Source organism: Pongo abelii, chromosome 7 (genome assembly GCF_028885655.2).
Source record: "Pongo abelii isolate AG06213 chromosome 7, NHGRI_mPonAbe1-v2.0_pri, whole genome shotgun sequence".
Lineage (NCBI taxonomy): Eukaryota > Metazoa > Chordata > Mammalia > Primates > Hominidae > Pongo > Pongo abelii.
In genome coordinates this window covers 129191728-129211739 of record NC_071992.2, presented here as the reverse complement: position 1 = coordinate 129211739, position 20012 = coordinate 129191728, and the positions used below count along the sequence as shown (strand labels likewise).

General features: G+C 32.5%; 1 protein-coding gene across 4 annotated transcripts in view; it reads left to right on the top strand.

The window, feature by feature from the left end:
• Window positions 1–20012, top strand: part of CSMD3 (CUB and Sushi multiple domains 3) — a 1211731-nt gene that overhangs the window by 401320 nt on the left and 790399 nt on the right. For all 4 annotated transcript variants that reach the window (XM_054518783.2, XM_063726791.1, XM_063726792.1 and 1 more), the window contains exon 6: window positions 9777–9889. In XM_054518783.2, the coding sequence (XP_054374758.2) occupies window positions 9777–9889 (113 nt within the window). The remainder of the gene's footprint in view (window positions 1–9776; window positions 9890–20012) is intronic.

Genomic DNA, 20012 nt, shown 5'->3' with positions numbered 1-20012 from the left:
GAGGATATCAGTCTGTAGTTTTCTTTTTTGGTTATGTCCTTCCCTGGTTTTGGTATTAGGGTGATGCTGGCTTCTTAGAATGAATTAGGGAGGGTTCCTTCTTTATCTTGTGGAATAGTGTCAAAATAATTTGCACCAATTCTTCTTTGGATGTCTGGTAGAATTCTGCTGTGAATCTGTATGGTCATGGACTATTTTTTAGTACAGGCAGTGTAGATTTAGAATGATTTGTAAGGGCTTTAGGATTTTTGAATAATAAATGAGCATTAGCTTCAACTTAAAGTTGCCAGCTTCATTAACCCCTGACAACACAGTCAGTCTGTCTTTTGAAACTTAAGCCAGGCATTGACTTCTCTGTAGCTATGAAAGGTCTACATGACATTTTCTTCCAGTAGAAAGCTACTTCTTCTGCATTGAAAATCTGTTGTTTAGTGTAGTCACCTTCATCAATTATTTTAGCTAGACCATCTGGATAACTTGCAGCAGCTTCTACGTCACTTTATGCTGATTCACCTTGCACTTATATTATGAGGATGTCTTCTTTTCTTAAGCCTTATGAACTAACCTCTGATAGCTTCAGATTTTTTGTTCTACAGCTTCCTCACCTATCTTAGTATTCATGGAATTGAATAAAGTTAGGGCCTTACTCTGAATCAGGCTTTGGCTGAAGGGAATATGGTGGTTGGTTTGATCTTATGGCCAAACCACTACAACTTTCTCCATATCAGCAAAAAAGATTGTTTTGCTTTCTTATAATTTGTTTGTTCACTGGAGTAGCATTTGTGATTTCCTTCAATAATTTTTCCTTTGCATTCACAACTTGGCTAATTTGGTATAAGAGATCTATCTTGGCGCTCAACATGCTTTTCTCACTCAGGTTAATAATTTCTAGCTTTTGATTGAAAGTGAGAGACATGTGACTCTTCCTCTCACTTGAACACTTAGAGGCCATTGTATATTTATTAATTTTCACACTTTCAGTATTGTGTCTCAGGGATAGAGATGTTCAAGGATGGAATGAAAGACAAGGGAATGGTTGATTGGTAGAGAAGTCAGAACAAACACAACATTTACTGATTAAGTTCACCATCTTGCATGGGCACAGTTTGTGACACCCAAAAACAATTAGAATAGTAACATCAAAATTCATTGTTTATACGTCACCATAACAGAAATAATAATGAAAAATTTGACATATTATGAGAATTATTAAAATGTGACACAGAGAGATGAAGTGACAATATGTTATTGGAAAAATGCCACTTGCCCAATGCAGCATTGTCACAAACCTTCAATCTGTAAAACAACAGCAACAACAAACCCCACAATATCTGCAAAGCACAATAAACAAAAATGCAAAAAAATGAGGTATGCCTGTAATACTATGCAAACTGTGCATTTAATCTTGATTAAAATTTGGTATTTGAATCTACACATATTATATCTAATATATAAACATAGATTTTTCTGAAGCATGTTTCTAGATAAAAGGAACTCAGATCTATAAGATCCATTTTTTATGAGAGAATTCATCTAAAGGATAAATCCTGGAAATAAGTGATAAGTGTGAAATCACAATAGAGTTACAGAATAGGGTATGTGGGTTTTATGGTGTGTGGTTAAGACTAAAAGGGGAGAAGGAAAGGAAATAAAGCTTACTATAGCCAATTATCTCCTTTGCTTTGTAAATACTTTGTAATATCTTGCTTCTGAAAAGTGGACTGCCTAACACAATAGATTTGTAATGCTATTTTTTAAACCATGCAGAATTCTGTGTCCTGATGTCCAGTGACTTTTGACTACCTAATCAATAGCACAGTCAGGCATCTATGACAAGGAAACACCACCTGGTCTGTGTAAACATCTGTATACTCCACATACATGACTTGCACAGTATGGAAAATTAATGCATTTAACGTCATTCCATAAGTGAATTAATTTAGTTCCTAAAATATTTTTTCAACTTTTAGTACCCCGCACAACATAACAGAAAGTTTTTTTTTTTATTTTTTGACTATTTTTGAATATGCTAGTTTTTCTTGGGACTATAAAATGCATTCTTGTTCAGACATGAGGCAATAAACAATATAAATGACTTAGAATAAATTTCATTGCATGTTACTGATATGACAAAGCATGAAAATGGGAGAATGTTTGCTGGGCAGTTTTAAGAAATTCTGGATGAAAACATTTTAAAACTACGAGAAGAGTATATGGTTACAAAAGAGCAATTCAGAGTAATTATTGGACAGTGTAATTTCCTCCATCCCCAGGCATTTTTGCTTGCTAGTGTTCAGAACACACTTTGAGAAATTTTGTAATAGGATAGTACTTAATTAGCATAATTCATTATCTACAGTTTGAAATGTGCTTATGGATTCTTATAATTTAGAATATAGATTATATAATATAAACAAGGTAAAAGCAGTGAGACATGTCATAGAAAGAGTTACACCAAGTGCTTTTCATATTCAGAAAACAAAAATATAAATTTTTAGCCAGGGGAATTGAAGAAGACGTATGAAGGAGATAGAATTTTAGATGGGTCTTGAATAAGAAAAGAACTAAAACATTTAATAATAATATAAATTGAAATATTGACATAAGTTATAAAAAGTATAAAAATTCAAAGGGACTGAAAGTTAGGGCATGTGCCCAAATAACTTCTCTTCATTTATTTTCTTGACACATAAAAGACAGTATACACTCACTATGCATCAATCATTATGCTAAGTATCAGGGATATAACAGCCCTGTTAAAGAAAATGTAAAATAATAGGAAACATAGAAAACTTATCACTAAGTAAAGTAATAAATGGCTAATCATGAATTTTGTGGTCAGAGCAAGATAGTTTCCTAGAGATGCCTGGTACTTGTCCAACCAAAAACAAAGGACCAAAACAATGAATAGAGAACTACATTCCAACTAGAGTGAATGAAGAGTATGCTGGATACTTCACCACAAGGAAGTGGTGAAATCTCTGTGAAGCACAGAAACCCAGAATGGAAGTTTAGAAAGGAAATGAAGCACCTATCTCTGCCACTCTGTTCCCCCTGCTGGGATGAGCTTGGGGATGGGAGAGACTTCTTTTTGTGAGAAAAAGTTAAGCTGGGGGCCACAAGCAGTCCCCATTCCTGACATACACATCTACAGTTCTTGCTGCAAGAAAGGCCCACAGTCCTCACTGCCTCTGAATGTAGTTTGGAAAGCTTCCTGGAGTTAACATGGCTGCATTGCTCCAGAGTGAGGAACCTATGTGCACCCCCTACCCCTGTGACCCAGGGTGCAATAGCACATCACTATCTTGATGGTACCAGACCCATAGCTGTAGTGCCTCCTATTATGGGAGCCAATAGTCATTGTTTATCCATCGTGATGTGCTGCGGACATTCCACTACACTCACACAGATGGCTGCAGTAACAAAAACCTGGCTACTTGGAGCCTAGGTTCAGCAGAACAGCTGTGACTCCAGTGTCTGAGACTATGCTATGCCCTGCTCCAATGGAACAGGCAGTCATACAGAGTGGGAAAGCTGACCTTGGGCTTGTCCTGACTCCCCAGAAAATCACCACAGAGCTGGCTTACCTATCACGCCCATGTGTGCCTGACAACTCAACATTCATCCCAGTGGTGGCTCCACCCCCCTGCCAACACACTCCAGAACCAGCCAACTCATGTATGTGAGCATTTGCCCGGACCACCAGTTAGCCTTGTGGTGGTCCTACTGCAAGGTATTCCCACCCTAGATAATTCACTGCATCTGTATGCTCCTGGACCAATATAGCTGGCCTAGTGGAGGTCCTGGACTCCAGCAAGCCCACCCTACTGCCAGCCAACCTATCACACTCAAGTATGCCTAGTCTGAAACTATCATGGTGGCCATTATTACCATAAATTTTTGCAGTACAGAGCACTGACACACTCATAGACATTGCTGATGCAAATTACAGGTCAAGAAATTGCACATAAACCACACTCCTGTTTCCACCCAGAATCAAAGCCAAAACACCCTACCAAACCACACCCTAAGATGCATATACATGAAAATGTTTCACTTTACCAGAACTACCACATAAAATCAGAAAGGTGACTCTTCTACCAGATGCACAGATATATGCATAGGGAAAGAAGAAAAGTGAAAAAGCAAAGAAATGTGAGCCTTCCAAAGGAACACAAAAGACTTCAGTAGCAGACACTAAAGAAAGGGAATTTATGAAGTGTCTGAAAAAGATCTAGACATTTCAGCCTTAAAAAAAGAAATAATATATTTTTCAGGAACATGGAACTGGAGATAGTTATCTCAAGTGAAACAACTCAGAGACAGAAAGACAAACACCGCATGTCTCATTTATAAATGGGAGCTAAATAATGTTTACACATGGAGGTAGAGTGTAGAATGATAGAAAATGGATGCTTGGAAAGGTCAGGGGATGGCAGAGGGGTGGATGATGAGAAATTACTTGATAGGTACAATGTACATTACTCCAGTGATGGATACACTAAAGGCTCTGACTTTACCACTGATGAAAAAATTGGCAATGGACCAGAACAGATAACCTTCAAAAGAAGAAAAGTGGCCAACAGGTGTGTGAAAAAAATGTTCAACATCACTAGTAGTCCAGAAAATGTAAATCAGTACCACAATGAGATATCACTTCACTTTAGTCAGAATGGCTACTATCAAAAAGACAAAAGAGGCGTTAGCAAAGATGTGGAGAAAAAGGTACCCTTCTACAGTGTTGACAAGAATAAATATTAGTAAAACCATTATTGAAAATAGTATGTATGTTCCTCAAAAAATTAAAAATAGAACTACCATGTGATCCAGAAATACTACTACCAGGTAAATATCCAAAGGAAGTGAAGTTAATACGTTGAAGAAATATCTGAACTCCTATTTTTATTGCTTCACTATTCACAATAGTCAAGTAATGGGCTCTAAGTGTCCAATGATGTATGAACGGATTAAGAAAATGTGATCACACACACACACACACACACACACACACACACACACACACACACACAATACTCAGTGGAATACTATTCGGCCTTAAGAAAGAAACAAATTTTGTCATTTGGAACAACATGGGTAAACCTCAAGGAAAATATGTTAAGATAAATAAGTCAGAAACAGAAAGATAAATATCAAATGTTCTCACCCATATTCAGAATCTAAAAACGATGGTCTCATAGAAGTAGCAAATAGCACAGTGGTTACCAGAGACTAAGGAAGGTGGTGAGTTGATAGGAGAGGCTAGTCAATGGGTATAAATTTATAGCTAGAAAGGCAGAATAAGTACCAGTGTCCTATTGCACTGTAGGGTAACTATAGTCAACGAAAAAGATATTGTATATCTCAAAATAGCTAGAAGAGAGGATTTTGAATTTCCTACTACAAAGAAATCATAAATGTTTGAGGTGATGGATATGCTAATTACTCTGATTTGATCATTACACAATGTATATATGTACTGAAACAGCACATTGTACCCCATAAGTATATGTGCAATTACTATGTGTCTATTAAACATAAAAAATTAAGATATGACAAGAACATGTGCAGGTGGTCTGTGAGGACAGAGAAGGAGATTGGGCACCTCTCTTAACCATGGAACTTTGTCTGGTTTTCCTGAGAAAGATTTAGAGTAAATCAATAAATGTAAAGGAAGGATATTTATTTCAACCTCAAAGCGAAGTATATGCAAAGTTCCAGGGATAAGATGAAAGAATAAAATTTGAACAACTAATAGCAGCTCAACATAGGGCCATAATCTAACAAGGTCATAAAGAACATTCATGAAGATTCATGATGGATACATCTTATCTAAGTGCTAGAGAAGGAAGGAGGTCAAAACTGGTTTAAAAGCAAGAGAGTGAGAAAGCACGGGAGCATGCTTGAGAGAAGGAGAGAGAGAGACAAGTAAATTAGAGGAAAGTGGGAGAATTGTGGAAAAGAGAGATACAAAGTCATGGAGGTAATGATGTGAAAAATCCTGTTTAAGATTTGACTCCACCTATGGATAATATAGATAGGCCATTACATTTGGATGATTTTAGGGAATTGGAAAGATTTTTTTAAAAAGTAGATGTCAGAGCAATCAAAAATGATAGCTGTTGATGAAACTACAAAATTTGAGAAAGTTTGAAAACCAGATATGGCTGAAGTGAGGACCTGACAATTTGTCTTGTAATAAAAGCGGTTTAACATTAAAAAAAAAAAAGAATAAGCTCAGAATAGTTTTATGAACTTTATCAAAAAAGCTGTCATTCTCTCAGTTTTCTTATGTTTAACTAATTCTTAAAATCATGTTGTAAGGATTATAATTACATTCTCTAAAGGATTAATTACAATAGAAACATAGTATTTTAAATATCAATTGATGATTTAATCATTATTATTTCTGCAGTAAATTGGAGAACTAAAAATTTTTTGCAAAGATTAATTATGTCAAGTTACTCTGTATTATTGTCAGTATTTCTTTCCTCATTAAACATGCAATGAAATTTGATGTCATTAATAATTTTTTAGCAATTCCATTACAATGTATTTATTACTCAAGCGATACGTCAAATTTTCTGGTACAAATAACTAGAGTAGCAGGGAACAAATGTATGACATTTATCATTACCATATTTTTCTTAATATAATTATCCTAAAATCCAGTTTAGTGGTTTAAGACATATAATCATGAGTATGGATATTTTTAGGGTGAAATGGAAAATATATTAAAACAATGGAAACTTTATTTCTAGAAGTTCTTTATCATGTTACTGGGTTTTTTGTTATTGTCGTTATATGTCATTTGCCACTATCTGAAATATATATTATTTATTTATTTGTTTGTATGTTTTATTTTTACTGTGTAAAACCATGATTTTTCTCTTGCTTACTATCATATTTCCAACCTTTACCATTGGCATTTGTCATATAGTTAATGTTTGGTAAATAACTGTTGAATAAATGCATACAATCTATTTCTTATTAAAAGATTATTCTCATTGACTTTGTGCTAGAATTTGCTTACTCTCAAATGACCACAGTGATTTGACACAGGGATAACAATAAGTTATATTTTAGAATATCTCCTTTAGTAATTATCTAAATTAAGTAGTTTAATGGAATCTTTCCAAGTGGCATATATTCTCAATCCCTCATTTCCTGGTTTTCCTGATAACATGTGAAATAAGGACAGAGATATAGAGATTTATTTGTGAGATTTCTCCATAAGCCGTAAACCAAGACATATTGTTTAGAATGAGTGTAAGTAATGAACATTATTCAGTGACTATGATTTTCAAAGCCCATGTGACTCCCCTATAACCAATGACCTCTCCGGTGGCAGAGGGATGCTGTGGTGCAAGTGCTTTCTAGTTCAGTTTCTTGGCTTATCTAAGGTCTTGCCTCATATGCTGAAGCATTGAGGCTGTCAGGAATATTTCTTAGTTTCACCCTTGTTAAATTATCATTATTTGCTCCACCTCATGCACATTCTGCTTCTCCCTACTGCAGCTCTACTTTCTTCAGGTCCACTCTCTTAGATTACTGAAAGTAAATTCAAGTTGCAAACTGCAGTTACACAGTAGCTATTACTTGCCTTTACTGTACTCTATTACTGAAATTACCTTTCATGTCCCTGGAAAAGATGGAAAGTTTATCATTTTTATTGAACATTTTGTCTTTTTTCCTTTCTCACATTTCTTAATGTCCTTGTGCAGCTGATTCTCATGTACTGGGTCATCTCCAAATTCTGCTTTGGTGTATTACACACCTCCATGCATTGTAGTCTCATTACATCTGGAAATGTGTGCAGACTGTCAAAAATAATTTAAACTTTCCCTAATGGATATTCATGTTCATCGAAATAGAGAATTGAACAAAACCAAATTGTAAATCAAAATCTGGCATGAACTATGCTACTCAATTGAAAATATAATTGAAACAAATCCAAATAGTTTTTCACTGAGTTACTATTTTAATCAACTAGAGTAAACATAACCTGTATATTTTCTGAAAGTAATGAAAGCAAATTTTAAAACTTGAGTCTAAAATTATAAAGTTATATTATATATTTTTATTAACTAAATTCAGATTGGAAAAAAATCAGTCAGCTCAACAAATAAACACATTCGTCCCTATGAAAAGAGAAAATAGATTTATAGGGAAACATTATGGAAAATGCACTGCAAACCAAGAATAAAAATGAGAAATATATAAAAATTATCCCAATGTTTTCATATTGGAATTCAACATTCTGTACACCAGTAGGCACAATAATACAATAAAGGTGATTTTACATTTTAATGGGCAGGTGGTCATCCACTAAAAGTGATGGCTAGCTCCCACACATCTTAGGAAAGTTGGGTTTTCAGGGATAAAGATGAAGAGTATTGGTTAGAAGGTCCTTGCATCCCTGTACCTACACCTTAACACTGATTACATATACAAGGACAGATTTTCCATCCTCCTTCTACTCTTCCCCTAGTATGACTAATTGCCAAGAGGTGAGAGAATATTTGTAATTCCTCTTGACACTCCCACCCCACAAACATAGTATAATACATCAGCTGTTTATTTTGCCTTCTGAAGAAGAAAAGTGTGAGCTTTGAAGAATAGGAAATATATACTTGTTAGTAAGAAACCTTAATCTGAAACTCTTAATCTGAAACTCTTATTATTAATAACTTGTTATTAAGAAACCTTAATCTGAAACTCTTCCTAACTATGTAATAGCCTTGCTTTGGAGACTCTTTTACTTTGGCTTTATAGCAAACACTTAAAATTTAAATGGTTAGGTATATGGTAGAAGTATAATACAGCAGTATTTTTCTATTTCATGATGTCAGAAAAACTGCTTTGCTGGAAATCTTCAAAAAATTATAAAGCAAGAGGTACTTTATATATTAATCATGACCAATATCTGGAGCATAGTTCCCATGTTTTAAGATACTTGTTTTGAGTATATTATAAATAGTATTCTTGCAACCAAATATGTGAAGACTACATATCCAACTATATTAGTTTGGATATATACAATCTGTTTTCTGCCTCTCCATTGGAGCAGGCCTCTAATACATTATAGAATGATATGTTCTAATGAAAGCTAGTCATGAACATTTATAAGATTATGAAATTACATAAAAACAATGCTTGTTCTATGAAAATAAATTGTGAAATTTGCCATCCAGTGAGAAATACTGAAAAAACAGTAAGTGGATAGGAGGGAGTATAAGAAAATAACTGTACAGTCTCACTCTGGAAATAAGGATATCAATTTATTTGATGTCTTTCGATTTTGTAACTTTATTGTATCAATACATTTATGAGAAGCACGTTGACTAGCACCATCAGCTTAATATGTTATGTTTATTATTAACAATAAGAATACTATATATTAATAAATAATAAATAAGATATAATAAACAATATATAACATATTAATAAATGATAAACTACATAATGCTAATAAACAATACCATAAATAAATTATTGGTGTAGTAAATAAATTTGGATGAATCAAAAATCATGTGCACTGAAAGTTTTACAGTTGATTGTATTAATATACACAACCTGATTGGAACAGCAGGTGTTTGGAATTGTAGTATTCTGTGATTGACTTTTCTATGCGTAAAAGAACTATTTCATTTGTGCTTAAAAAGTTGACAGTGCAAAGTCATGCATATAGGTAGACATTTGTTTGGTCCCAATTTTGTGAAAACGTTTACTGCTGAAAAGCTTTTTAAATTTTTTTGTTGTTGTCTTTTGTAATTCAGGTTATCTGGAATGAATATACCACCACCAATTATCAGCAACAAAAACTGGCTCAGACTGCATTTTGTTACAGACAGCAATCATCGATACCGTGGATTTAGTGCTCCCTATCAAGGTATATTTATGGAATACCTCTGCCTCTTTTGATATGTAAAATAATTTTGGTGTACACAAGTACGTTTTGTGATAGAAAAATATCTTTAGCATTTAGAAATTGGAATTTGTATTGGGAAAAAAAATGGTCATTCTGTTGCTGAGGCAATAATGTGATCATAACTAAATTACAGTATTAAAGTTAGTTGATTTTATAGTATAATGTTCAGAATAATGAATATTATGATTTCTAAAAGGTAGTATGTAACAGATGCAATATTTTGCTTTAATAAAGTGCTTCAGCAATTGGATATACTATCTGAAGTTGTACTGCAAATCACTGCAGAAAACCTTCAGTTGCATGTACGCTCTTCCTCAATCGAAACTCACCTCCATATACAGCGTGTTTGTTACTGCTAGTTTAATTAACCTTGGTAGGAGTTTTATCTATCAATTGTGTTAACATAAATAATTTTCAGTACATAGGATATAATATTTGATACATTAACTTGAAAAACTCTTTGGAACAAGATTATTATGAAGATGGAGTACTAATGAAAATGTAGCTTCTACAATGTTCTGTAATACTATGTGAGCTTAGTGTACTTTATCTTCAGACTACTTATGTAAATAATTCATTTCATTCTCAGTAGTATATCAGCTACTTTTCAGGGAATAGTAAGGATTGCCACAGTCACATTCTTCCATTTATCTGTGTTTTTTGTTTTTTTAATGCTTTCCCCTTTAGTAGTCTTCAGTCCTAAGCACTTTGAAAATTTAATATGATGACTTTAGGAAGCTTACATTTAGTACTCAAAATGGCATTAAATCATATATTGTTTTTTGGAATACAAAATTCAACAATTAATTTGTATTTTGAAAACCAGTAACCTCTCTGAAGCTATTCTATCAATAAGATTTCTCTCGAAAACTGCAACAGCTTGATGTGATTTGTAATTTGACTTTCATAATAATGCACTGAGTATCACTGTAATAAAAATTCTTAGGAAAGTGACTTAAAATCAAGATTTTAGACAAAGTCCACTGTAGAAAATCTGCAATAATGATCATTTCTAAAGTAGTTAATTGGAATGGAAACATAAATGCAAATATGCTTTTAAAACTATGCAATGCATTAACATGTATCATAATAGAAAATATTAGCCATCACAAAACACTAAATCTTAGAGTTCAAAAATAAACTTTCATAGAAAAATTTATTTTCATATATTTTATTAAAAATAGCTGTTTAGGCATGGTAACTTGAATCTTAAACAGTTTAAGCCAATGTCACTTTTAAATTTGCAAAAATATTTTATCCAGTTCCCAATTTCAATTTCTAAAAGTTTGTGTACTTTAGAGGACTATTTTATTGAAAATAAGATATTGTGAAGCTTCTTTATCTCTAGGTTGACCCTTTTACTTGTGGAGTTTTTCATCCACCTAACTCTATGGCTCTGATTCCTTTCTACAATTAGTTAAGGCCAATGGCATGGCAGAAATTCAAACATTGATCCTCTCCGATTCCTGTGATCTTTTCTACTAGATTCATGGAATCTTCTGGTCAAATGGCTTCTATTATTTTTCTAAACAGAAATAAAGTAGCATATGTTTTATATTTATATGTAGAAACTGGAGCAAAAAATAGATCTCCTACTTCAAATATTAAACGATATTTCATTTGTTTTGTGCAATATGATTTCATGGAGCTGGTACCTTCAGATAGGGTTGTTTTGCACTATAAGACAATGGCACAAAGCTACCAGTCGATTTGTATACTTCCTTATAAATTTCAGCATGCTACTCATTGGTCTTTAATTGACTTTTGCAGTATTTTTAAGATTGGAATTGTGGTTTTCAAGCATTATGTGTTTTCGGCACTGAAAAGTAGCATCACTGTAGTAAAATACAAAAGATATGTTTTATGAGATACAACTTATTTCTATTTGCTGCAGGAAAAGGGACTCAAAAGAGGGATGGGATTTATATCGATATAACACAGAGGAAATGCAGTGGTTAAGAAAATTGAAGCTTTGATTTTATAATAAGGTTAAGGGAAAGTTTTATTATAAAAATTTGCCTTTGCATATTATTCTTTTAAAACTTTCCTAATTTAGGCTTGCTTTTTCTGATTGCGTTATCTTAAAATAATATTGTACCTCAACAGCATACATTCAATTGAGAAGTAAATCTTGAAATCATAATGAAGAAATTTAAATTAAATATATGTATGTACTAAGATAACTTAAATGGCTGCAAAATCGTAATTCTGACATGCCAAAATGCATGCCCTATCATGAAATGGTAACGATGCTTTTTACATTGTTCCATGCTACTATTTCATTTTAGTGGTGTCTACATTAAAACTAATTCAAGATTGAAAATTTTGTGTAATATATTATACAAAAGTCAAAACTAAGTCTCCATGCAGCTCAGTTTCTAAATAACTCATGTATTTACCGAGTACTCAGTGAGTATTATTGATTTACTCATAATTATTTAGTATTTTAAGGAATCTGCAGGTTTCCAAAGACTGAATATTTTACTCATAACGTTTCTATTTAATCTCTATCCTTTATTAAATACCATGAAAATTAATTGCAAACTACTAGTGAGTTCATTGAATGCCATTAGCTATTTTTTATAGTGTGTTCCATAATTGATGGAGTAGGTACATAGACACACACTGCTGTGCTTTCCCAAATATAACCACCTTTAAGTTATGTTATATGCTAGCTTCCTGAATGCTTTAGATATTATAATTTTAAATAGGATTAAGTAGAGACTGAGAATAGCATGCTAAAAAGCATAGTTCTATATCAATTCAAAAGTACTAAAAATGTGGTTTAAATAGAAAGCCTTTAATACATAAAATACATTCTTACTCTGAGCTCTTGTATTGAATGTGCCCACTCCGATTTAAAATAAAACATCTTTTGCCTTCCTAGTTTACCTATAATAGAAATCTCTTACTTGAATACTTTATTACTATCTCTTCTTTGATTAAAAAAAAGTTATTTAGTTTTTAACTCTGCCCCCACAAATTCACTTCAATATTATGTCATTATGTTTGTCTTTATTTTAAACTATTGTTCCTCCATTCAAGTTCCATTAACTCTCTATTAATGAGAACTTGGATTATGCTACTTCTCACATAAATAGTAAACCTTTTCTTTAATTGTGGTGTTTGGAAGTCCTCTTACTTATTTTTTGAAAACTCTATATTATTGTCACTTGGTCATTAGTATAAACTAAACTCTATTCTTTTCCATTTCCATGAATACATTGTCATATTTACTTATTTTTTAAATTGGAAGGGGAGTTTTAGATGGCACTCAATTGTCCAAGAAAGAAAATCTTACCTATAGAAGATTTTAATTAAAAGTATTTTTATTACATAAGACTCAATAATTCAAGTATGAAATAGCTCATTTTTAAAATTATTCAACATTCAACATTTCTCTTTCGATTTGCAATCATAAATACCATAGCTGTAGGCATTCATATAACTATATTTATCATGTAAGTTTAGGCATTGCAGTATTTAATCAATTTTAAATATGTAAATACCTGAGTAATTTTATATTCTTGATTCAAGCTTCTAAATTCCTTAAATTTTAATCACAATTTGATTTTTATATTTTCTTCCAAAATTTTTTGTATGTGATTCTTCTTATGCAGGCAAATATTTTACAAAAATTTATTTTTCATGAAATAAAGATATATTAATAGCAACACACTATTTAAAAGTTATGAAAGATAATGATATTTTACATAGATTCTCAAATAGGCTATGATCATTTTGGGATCAACTGGGCATCTTTTATTGAAAGAAAAGCATATTTATTGGACAGAACTTCCAAACCGTATCGAAAATGCTCTTTCATATACCTTAATTACACAGAGACTTCTGGCATTTTAGATGCCCATTGTTTCAGTCAAAAACAAATAACTTTGGCATAGTTAGTCCATTTTTTATATTTGGGAAGTTTTTTACATAAATGCCTGTGTACAGTTACTGAACAAAGGTAAATAAGATTTTGGGGGATGCAGCATAGTATATTAAGTAAAGAATAGGATCAGAAGCTTAGAGTTGAATCATAAAGATACTAATTGCTGAGTTCTCTGAGCATTGGTTTTTCTCTTATCAAACAGAGTCACAGTAGCCAGACATATTATTGTTTTGTAAATTAAAAGGTATTAAGACTTCTTCTTTTTTTGACTCTTCAATCTTTATTTAGATACTCAACACACATGTGCATGAGCACGTGTACACACACACGTACAGACACAGAGTACAAATTAAGTCATTAATTTCCCACTACCTAGAAAGACCTTCATATTTCTTTGAGCCTTAAGACTGAGATCAGATGTCTCTGAAGCATTCCCTGACTCCTTCCCTTGGGGGTAGTTAAGCTTTCATAATGTATTGTAATATTTCAGGACTTCATAAAACTTTGCTTTATGTGATGGGCTTATGAGACGCCCTGAAAATGATGTTGATTAAGTATCTTTGTATTCATTTACAGGATGGTTGGTTGTTATTTTCTGCCACCCACAACCAGTCATCCCTTTTTTATTTTTTCTTGATTAAGGGCATCTCATTTTCTTCTGGGAGAATTGTCCCTCTTCCATTGTGTGTGCAATCTTGGTGGGGCTGCCAATCAGCCCCACCAAGGGGTAGGCATATGAGGCATGATGGCCAATTGGACTAAAATGAAACTGTTTACCTGTTTAAGCAGAAGGGGATTTATTACAGAGAATGGAGTCTCCACTAATTATTTGCAGAACAAATAATTGTTATATAACAAATAACAGTCTGCAAAGAGAACTGTTAACATCAGAAAGCCGAGGAAGTGGGAACCATGGTGCCAACTTCTGATTGTTGCTGTAACCACTGGTACCAGAAATATGAACGTTAGCTGTGACTAACATGTTAGAAACCATGGCCACAATTGTTGGCTCCATAGCCACGACATGCCTGCTGGGACTGCACCAACAAAATGGATGACCCATGCCATCCTCTCAATATCTGATAAGTGACTAGCTACTGGGATTTCAGCTAAAGCTGTTGCAGAAAAATCCACAACCTTGCAATCTATGTTCTGCACCAGAAATTGCAGAAGTAACACAAATGTGGCCTCCACCTCACTTCTGCCTTTCTGACCTCACACAAACACATATGACTAGCTGAATATTTTTAAGTACCTTCTGGAACACTGTCTGCAAACTATACTATGGAATATAGTGTTTAGCTTTCTAGCCTTAACAATGACTGAAGGGGCTCTAGAATGAGGGCAGAATGGATACTGAATATCAATCCATCACATAAACAATGGACTCGCTCCCCAGGCTCTTGAGCCCAGTGGTTAAAGAGCAGAAGAAAAATAGTTGGAGCCAGTGGATCCTTCAGTTTCCTGAAGATTAGCTATCTAGATCCTCCAAACACCCTGGTTCCTGTCCTTTTAGGTTTCTGCTTTTGTAGATTTCCCTTTGGTTCTGGAAGCCCCCATCATGACCTTATAATTATTTCCCTTTTACCTGTAGTCAGATTTGAGTTTTGATATTTGTAATTAAACCACCTCAATGAATAGCCATACCACCCTTAACTCGCCTGATCTCATTTGTTCTCTAAAGATTTCTTATAGTATAAGTAAGACATTAAGTAAATAAAGAGTCTTCACTGGAAAGAGATAATAACATATGGAACAGATGAGAAAGCACACATTCTAACTATGAAAAATGAATAGTTTAAATATTGTGATGAAACATAAAATTTGAATCCAGGAGCTACAGTTAAAAAGATAAAACACTAGGCTTTATATTTCTCACTATCACAAATGAGGATGCCCACGTTTCTCAAGGGAAGAACACTTTTTCTTGGAACTGATTTTTAAAATAGGCTAGTTTGTAAGTAAAACTGAGAAACAATATTTTTTTCTATAACAGATTTTCTGAAATCATAAATATAGTCCAGGCTTAAAAATAGAGCACAGGATCAAAGCAAATTTCTGTAAAGAGAGATAGTATTCTAATCTTTGCTTTCACTAATATGTTTAATGATATATTTTTTCTATCTTTGTTTTTCTTTCTTGTTGTACCTTCACCATATCCATTGTTAATAAAATACAGGGAATCATATATCCCACCATTCTAGTCATGAACCCCTACTCTAATGTTATAACTCTCAATATGAGTTGTATTTATGATTCTAAGGATAGGGTGGAGGAGTGTGACATGAAAAGAGAAGACCAATAACTTTTGGTTCAGACAATTTAGATGTACTGTATTATCAAAGGGATGTTGGACATTGTATTAGTCTGTTCCCACACTGCTATAAAGGACCACCAGAGACTGGATGATCTATAAAGAAAAGAGATTTCATTGACTCACGGTTCTGCATGGATGGGGAGGCCTCAGGAAACTTACACTCATGGTAGAAGGGGAAGCAAGCATGTTTTACATGATGGCAGGCATGAGAGAGCATGTGTGAGTGCCGAAAAAATTACCATTTACAAAACCATCAGCTCTCCTGAGAATTCACTCACTATCAACAGAACAGCATGGGGGAAACTGCCTTCATAATCCAATCACTTCCCTCTCTTAACACATCAGGATTACAGGTCTTTCCCTCAACACATGGGGATTACAATTTAAGATGAGATTTGAGTGGGGACACACAGCCAAGCCATATTAGATATAGATGAGTAGATTACTTTTATGGTAAAGATTGTAGATGGAACTTTGTTGGTATAATTCCAGAAATATTCAATAAATATATATATATATATATATATTTTCATAGTAGAGTAGGTTTTAATTTTTACTGAGTATATGCTATGGGAAAATTTATAAATAATATATTTAAATTATTATCTCAAAACCTGCTTTCATACATAGGCCAACTGCATTATTTTAAGCTTATGAAGTAAGAGAGCTACTTTTATTTGCTGAGTTTTAAGAGAACAGAATTTTGAGTTTTGTTGGTATGTAGTATTTGAGAATAATCTCTAATCTTGCACTTTTTTCTTTGTATTTGATTTTGACATTATTATCATCTTTCTTCAAGTTTCCTTCAATGCTAAATAAATACTTTCACTTGGAAATTCTTTTTTAAAACAATTTTTGTTGTGAAGCAAAAACATATAAAATTATTTTACTTCTTGCTTTATGGACCTGACAGTCTATGAGACTTATCTTCTTTTTAGTACAATGTCTACAGAAACAGCAAAAATAATCAAGCATTAATAATCAAAATGATCTATCTAAATAATCATTGGTCTGTCTAAAGCAATTATTAAAAACTTTCTGATAGCATTTATTCTATGATACAAATGAATATTTTACAGTCATACCAGTATAAGATTTAAGGCCTTTTATTAAATTAATCAAGAATGATTTTAAATTATATGTTTTCCTATTTTATAAAATTCATTAATTTAATTTAAAATCTAAGTCAATAATACTGGGAAAGTTTATAAACGTAAAGGAGTTTTAGTTATTGCAATATTGAAAATGAAAGTTTGACTACATTTTTAACAAAATAATTCTAATCCTTAGATTTGCCAATCTTTTTATATACCTCCTATCTCAAAATTCTGTTCATTAGTTTTATGTGTATTTGAGAGAAAAGTGGCTAAATATTGTTTTACTTCAAATTTCCCTGAAATAAAAATTTTGCTGTGAAACATACCCTAGTAAGGTGAGCAAACTATTCTACATTGGAAACACAATGCTAGTGACACTTTTTTGCTGAACTCTAGTCCAGTATAACAATTTCTAGTAAAACATTTTATCTTTCTTAACATTTTAAAATTCATGAATTAAAAATTAATCCATATAACTGTATTTAGAATTGGGGTACAGTTTTAATACATAAAATAAGGTTTTAGAATTAAAGTATAATTTTAGGAGTCATGTTATTTCCTTTATCTTTTTCATCTGTTTTATAATCCTTTTTTCTGATTAGGAGTTAACAATATGTATTAATGTTGAGACTGCCAGAATTATTAGAGGACATCATTCATGAGAAAAGAGTAGTTGTAGAAACATTAAATTCAGATTCTGATAAAAAGAATCACTTAAAATCAGAAAATAATAAGCTTTGAGTCAAAGTACAGCAGGAAAGTATAAAGAAAAGAAGAATGTACTTAATAAATCATCACAGAATTTAGGATTTTGAAGATTAGAGAATCCCTTATACAATTTTTTTCTAGGGAGTTGGATTAATCTTCATAGCATTGATACTGGAGTGACTCTGGTTTATAATTAAAGAGAAAATATCATGGATTCTTACTTACAAATCCCAAAACTTTAATGCTTACCTTTGCAATTTTAAGACAGTGTTCAATACATGTAAATATGGGTTTGTTTGTATATTTATTTATTCTTTATTGGAGTACTTATAAAGTCAAAGACAAATTATAATAGCCTCATGTTATGATCTCATGGAATTTGTAAAAATCCACATACAACTTAGCAAATGATTTTGATTTCAATTACTATCTTTAAATGTACCAACTACAATAAATAGGAGATAATCTGTCAATAACTAGTTATAATATGGACAATATTTTCTAAAATTTAAACTAGGTTCAAATGTAGTACTTGGTAATTATAAAACTGATAAAATGATAGATCATTTTGCATAACTATTTTGTTTGGTTCCCACATTCCTGCTGATAAGAGAATAAACTTAAAATTTGCCAATCTCTTCTAGAATAAAAGTCAGCTTTCTTGGGATAAATGTTCAAACTTTCAGGGCTTATATCACCTCCTCCTTCCCTTTTCAAGAAAGCTTCTAGATAAAATTGATAGCCCATGAATCTTAAAAGTGATGGGATGCACCCAACTAGTGAATATTAGATAGTTTCACTAGAGGCTTCACTTCCTTGTAACTGAAAATTTTTGAGGGATCTACTTCTAGTGTGCACATGGTGGGCGGTCCACCTTGTACTCCAAGACACCTTTTCTGAGTCTTAATATAAGTGCTTATTTTTCATTTTGTTAATTTAAAACAACCACTTAATTACAGGTATCTATGTAATATTATAATAAAAATGATCCCCATTAAACTATGTCAAACATTTAACAGACAAATATATTACAAATTAATCATGTGAGATATCAGCAGAGTCTATTCATTGCTACTGTATGTATACTAGTGAAACAAATAATAATACCATCTGCTATTACAGGTTTATTTAACCTTTTATTAGTTCAGGTACTACCGGCTGTTATTGAAAAACTCAAGAAGGAATCTGTAGTTATAAAACAGCTTGAGGTGAAAGAATTATAAGACCCTTATTGGGAAAGGTAATAATTTCATAATACTCAGTGCATGTTTGTTGAAAAAGTTCAAATCAAAACATCATATTATTGAACTAACAAGAACATAACCTTATTTCATTGGATAATATCCTCCTTCCCTACAGAAAATATAGCAATTACTGTTTAGATTTTTCATAACTAACATGAGACTCCAGATTTTGTGGTCATGTACTCTGTCACATTTCCAAGTGAACACAATTTTTCTAGTTTTTCAACGTGACAAGGGCTTTTTTTCAAAGCAGATGTTTTAGTAGCAGGAAATGGCCATAGAAGCTAAGATTGGAAAATAGAGTGAAATAGAGATTCCCAGGAATTAATTTTTCTTCATACAAGTATTGTTCTGGAAAGAGCACTGGATTAGAAGTTAGTAAATATGAATACTGACTTCAGTCTGTGAACTTGAATAGATTACTTAGTATCTCAGGACTGTGAGTTGTTTCTAGGTCCAAAATTCTTGTACTTAATCTACTACTCCCAATGTCAGTAACATAAAAGTTGTTCTCATGGTAGCAAGGCTTCACAGTAATATGAAGTATCCCCATTTATCATTCCTGTGGAGAGCTTTGGTATCCCTCACCTTCTGATTAACCTCCACATGGTTCTAGACTCCTTTGCACAGCACCAGCGAAAAAGGATATAACACACATATATAAATATTTAATTTTTCTTGTAGCCATGTAAAAGTTTAAGAAATAGGCAAAAATAATTTTAATTATATTTAACCAATATGGCCAAAATATTAACATTTCAACATTATAATTTTTAATTATAATATAATTAAAAATAAAATATTACTAATATATTTTACATTTTAT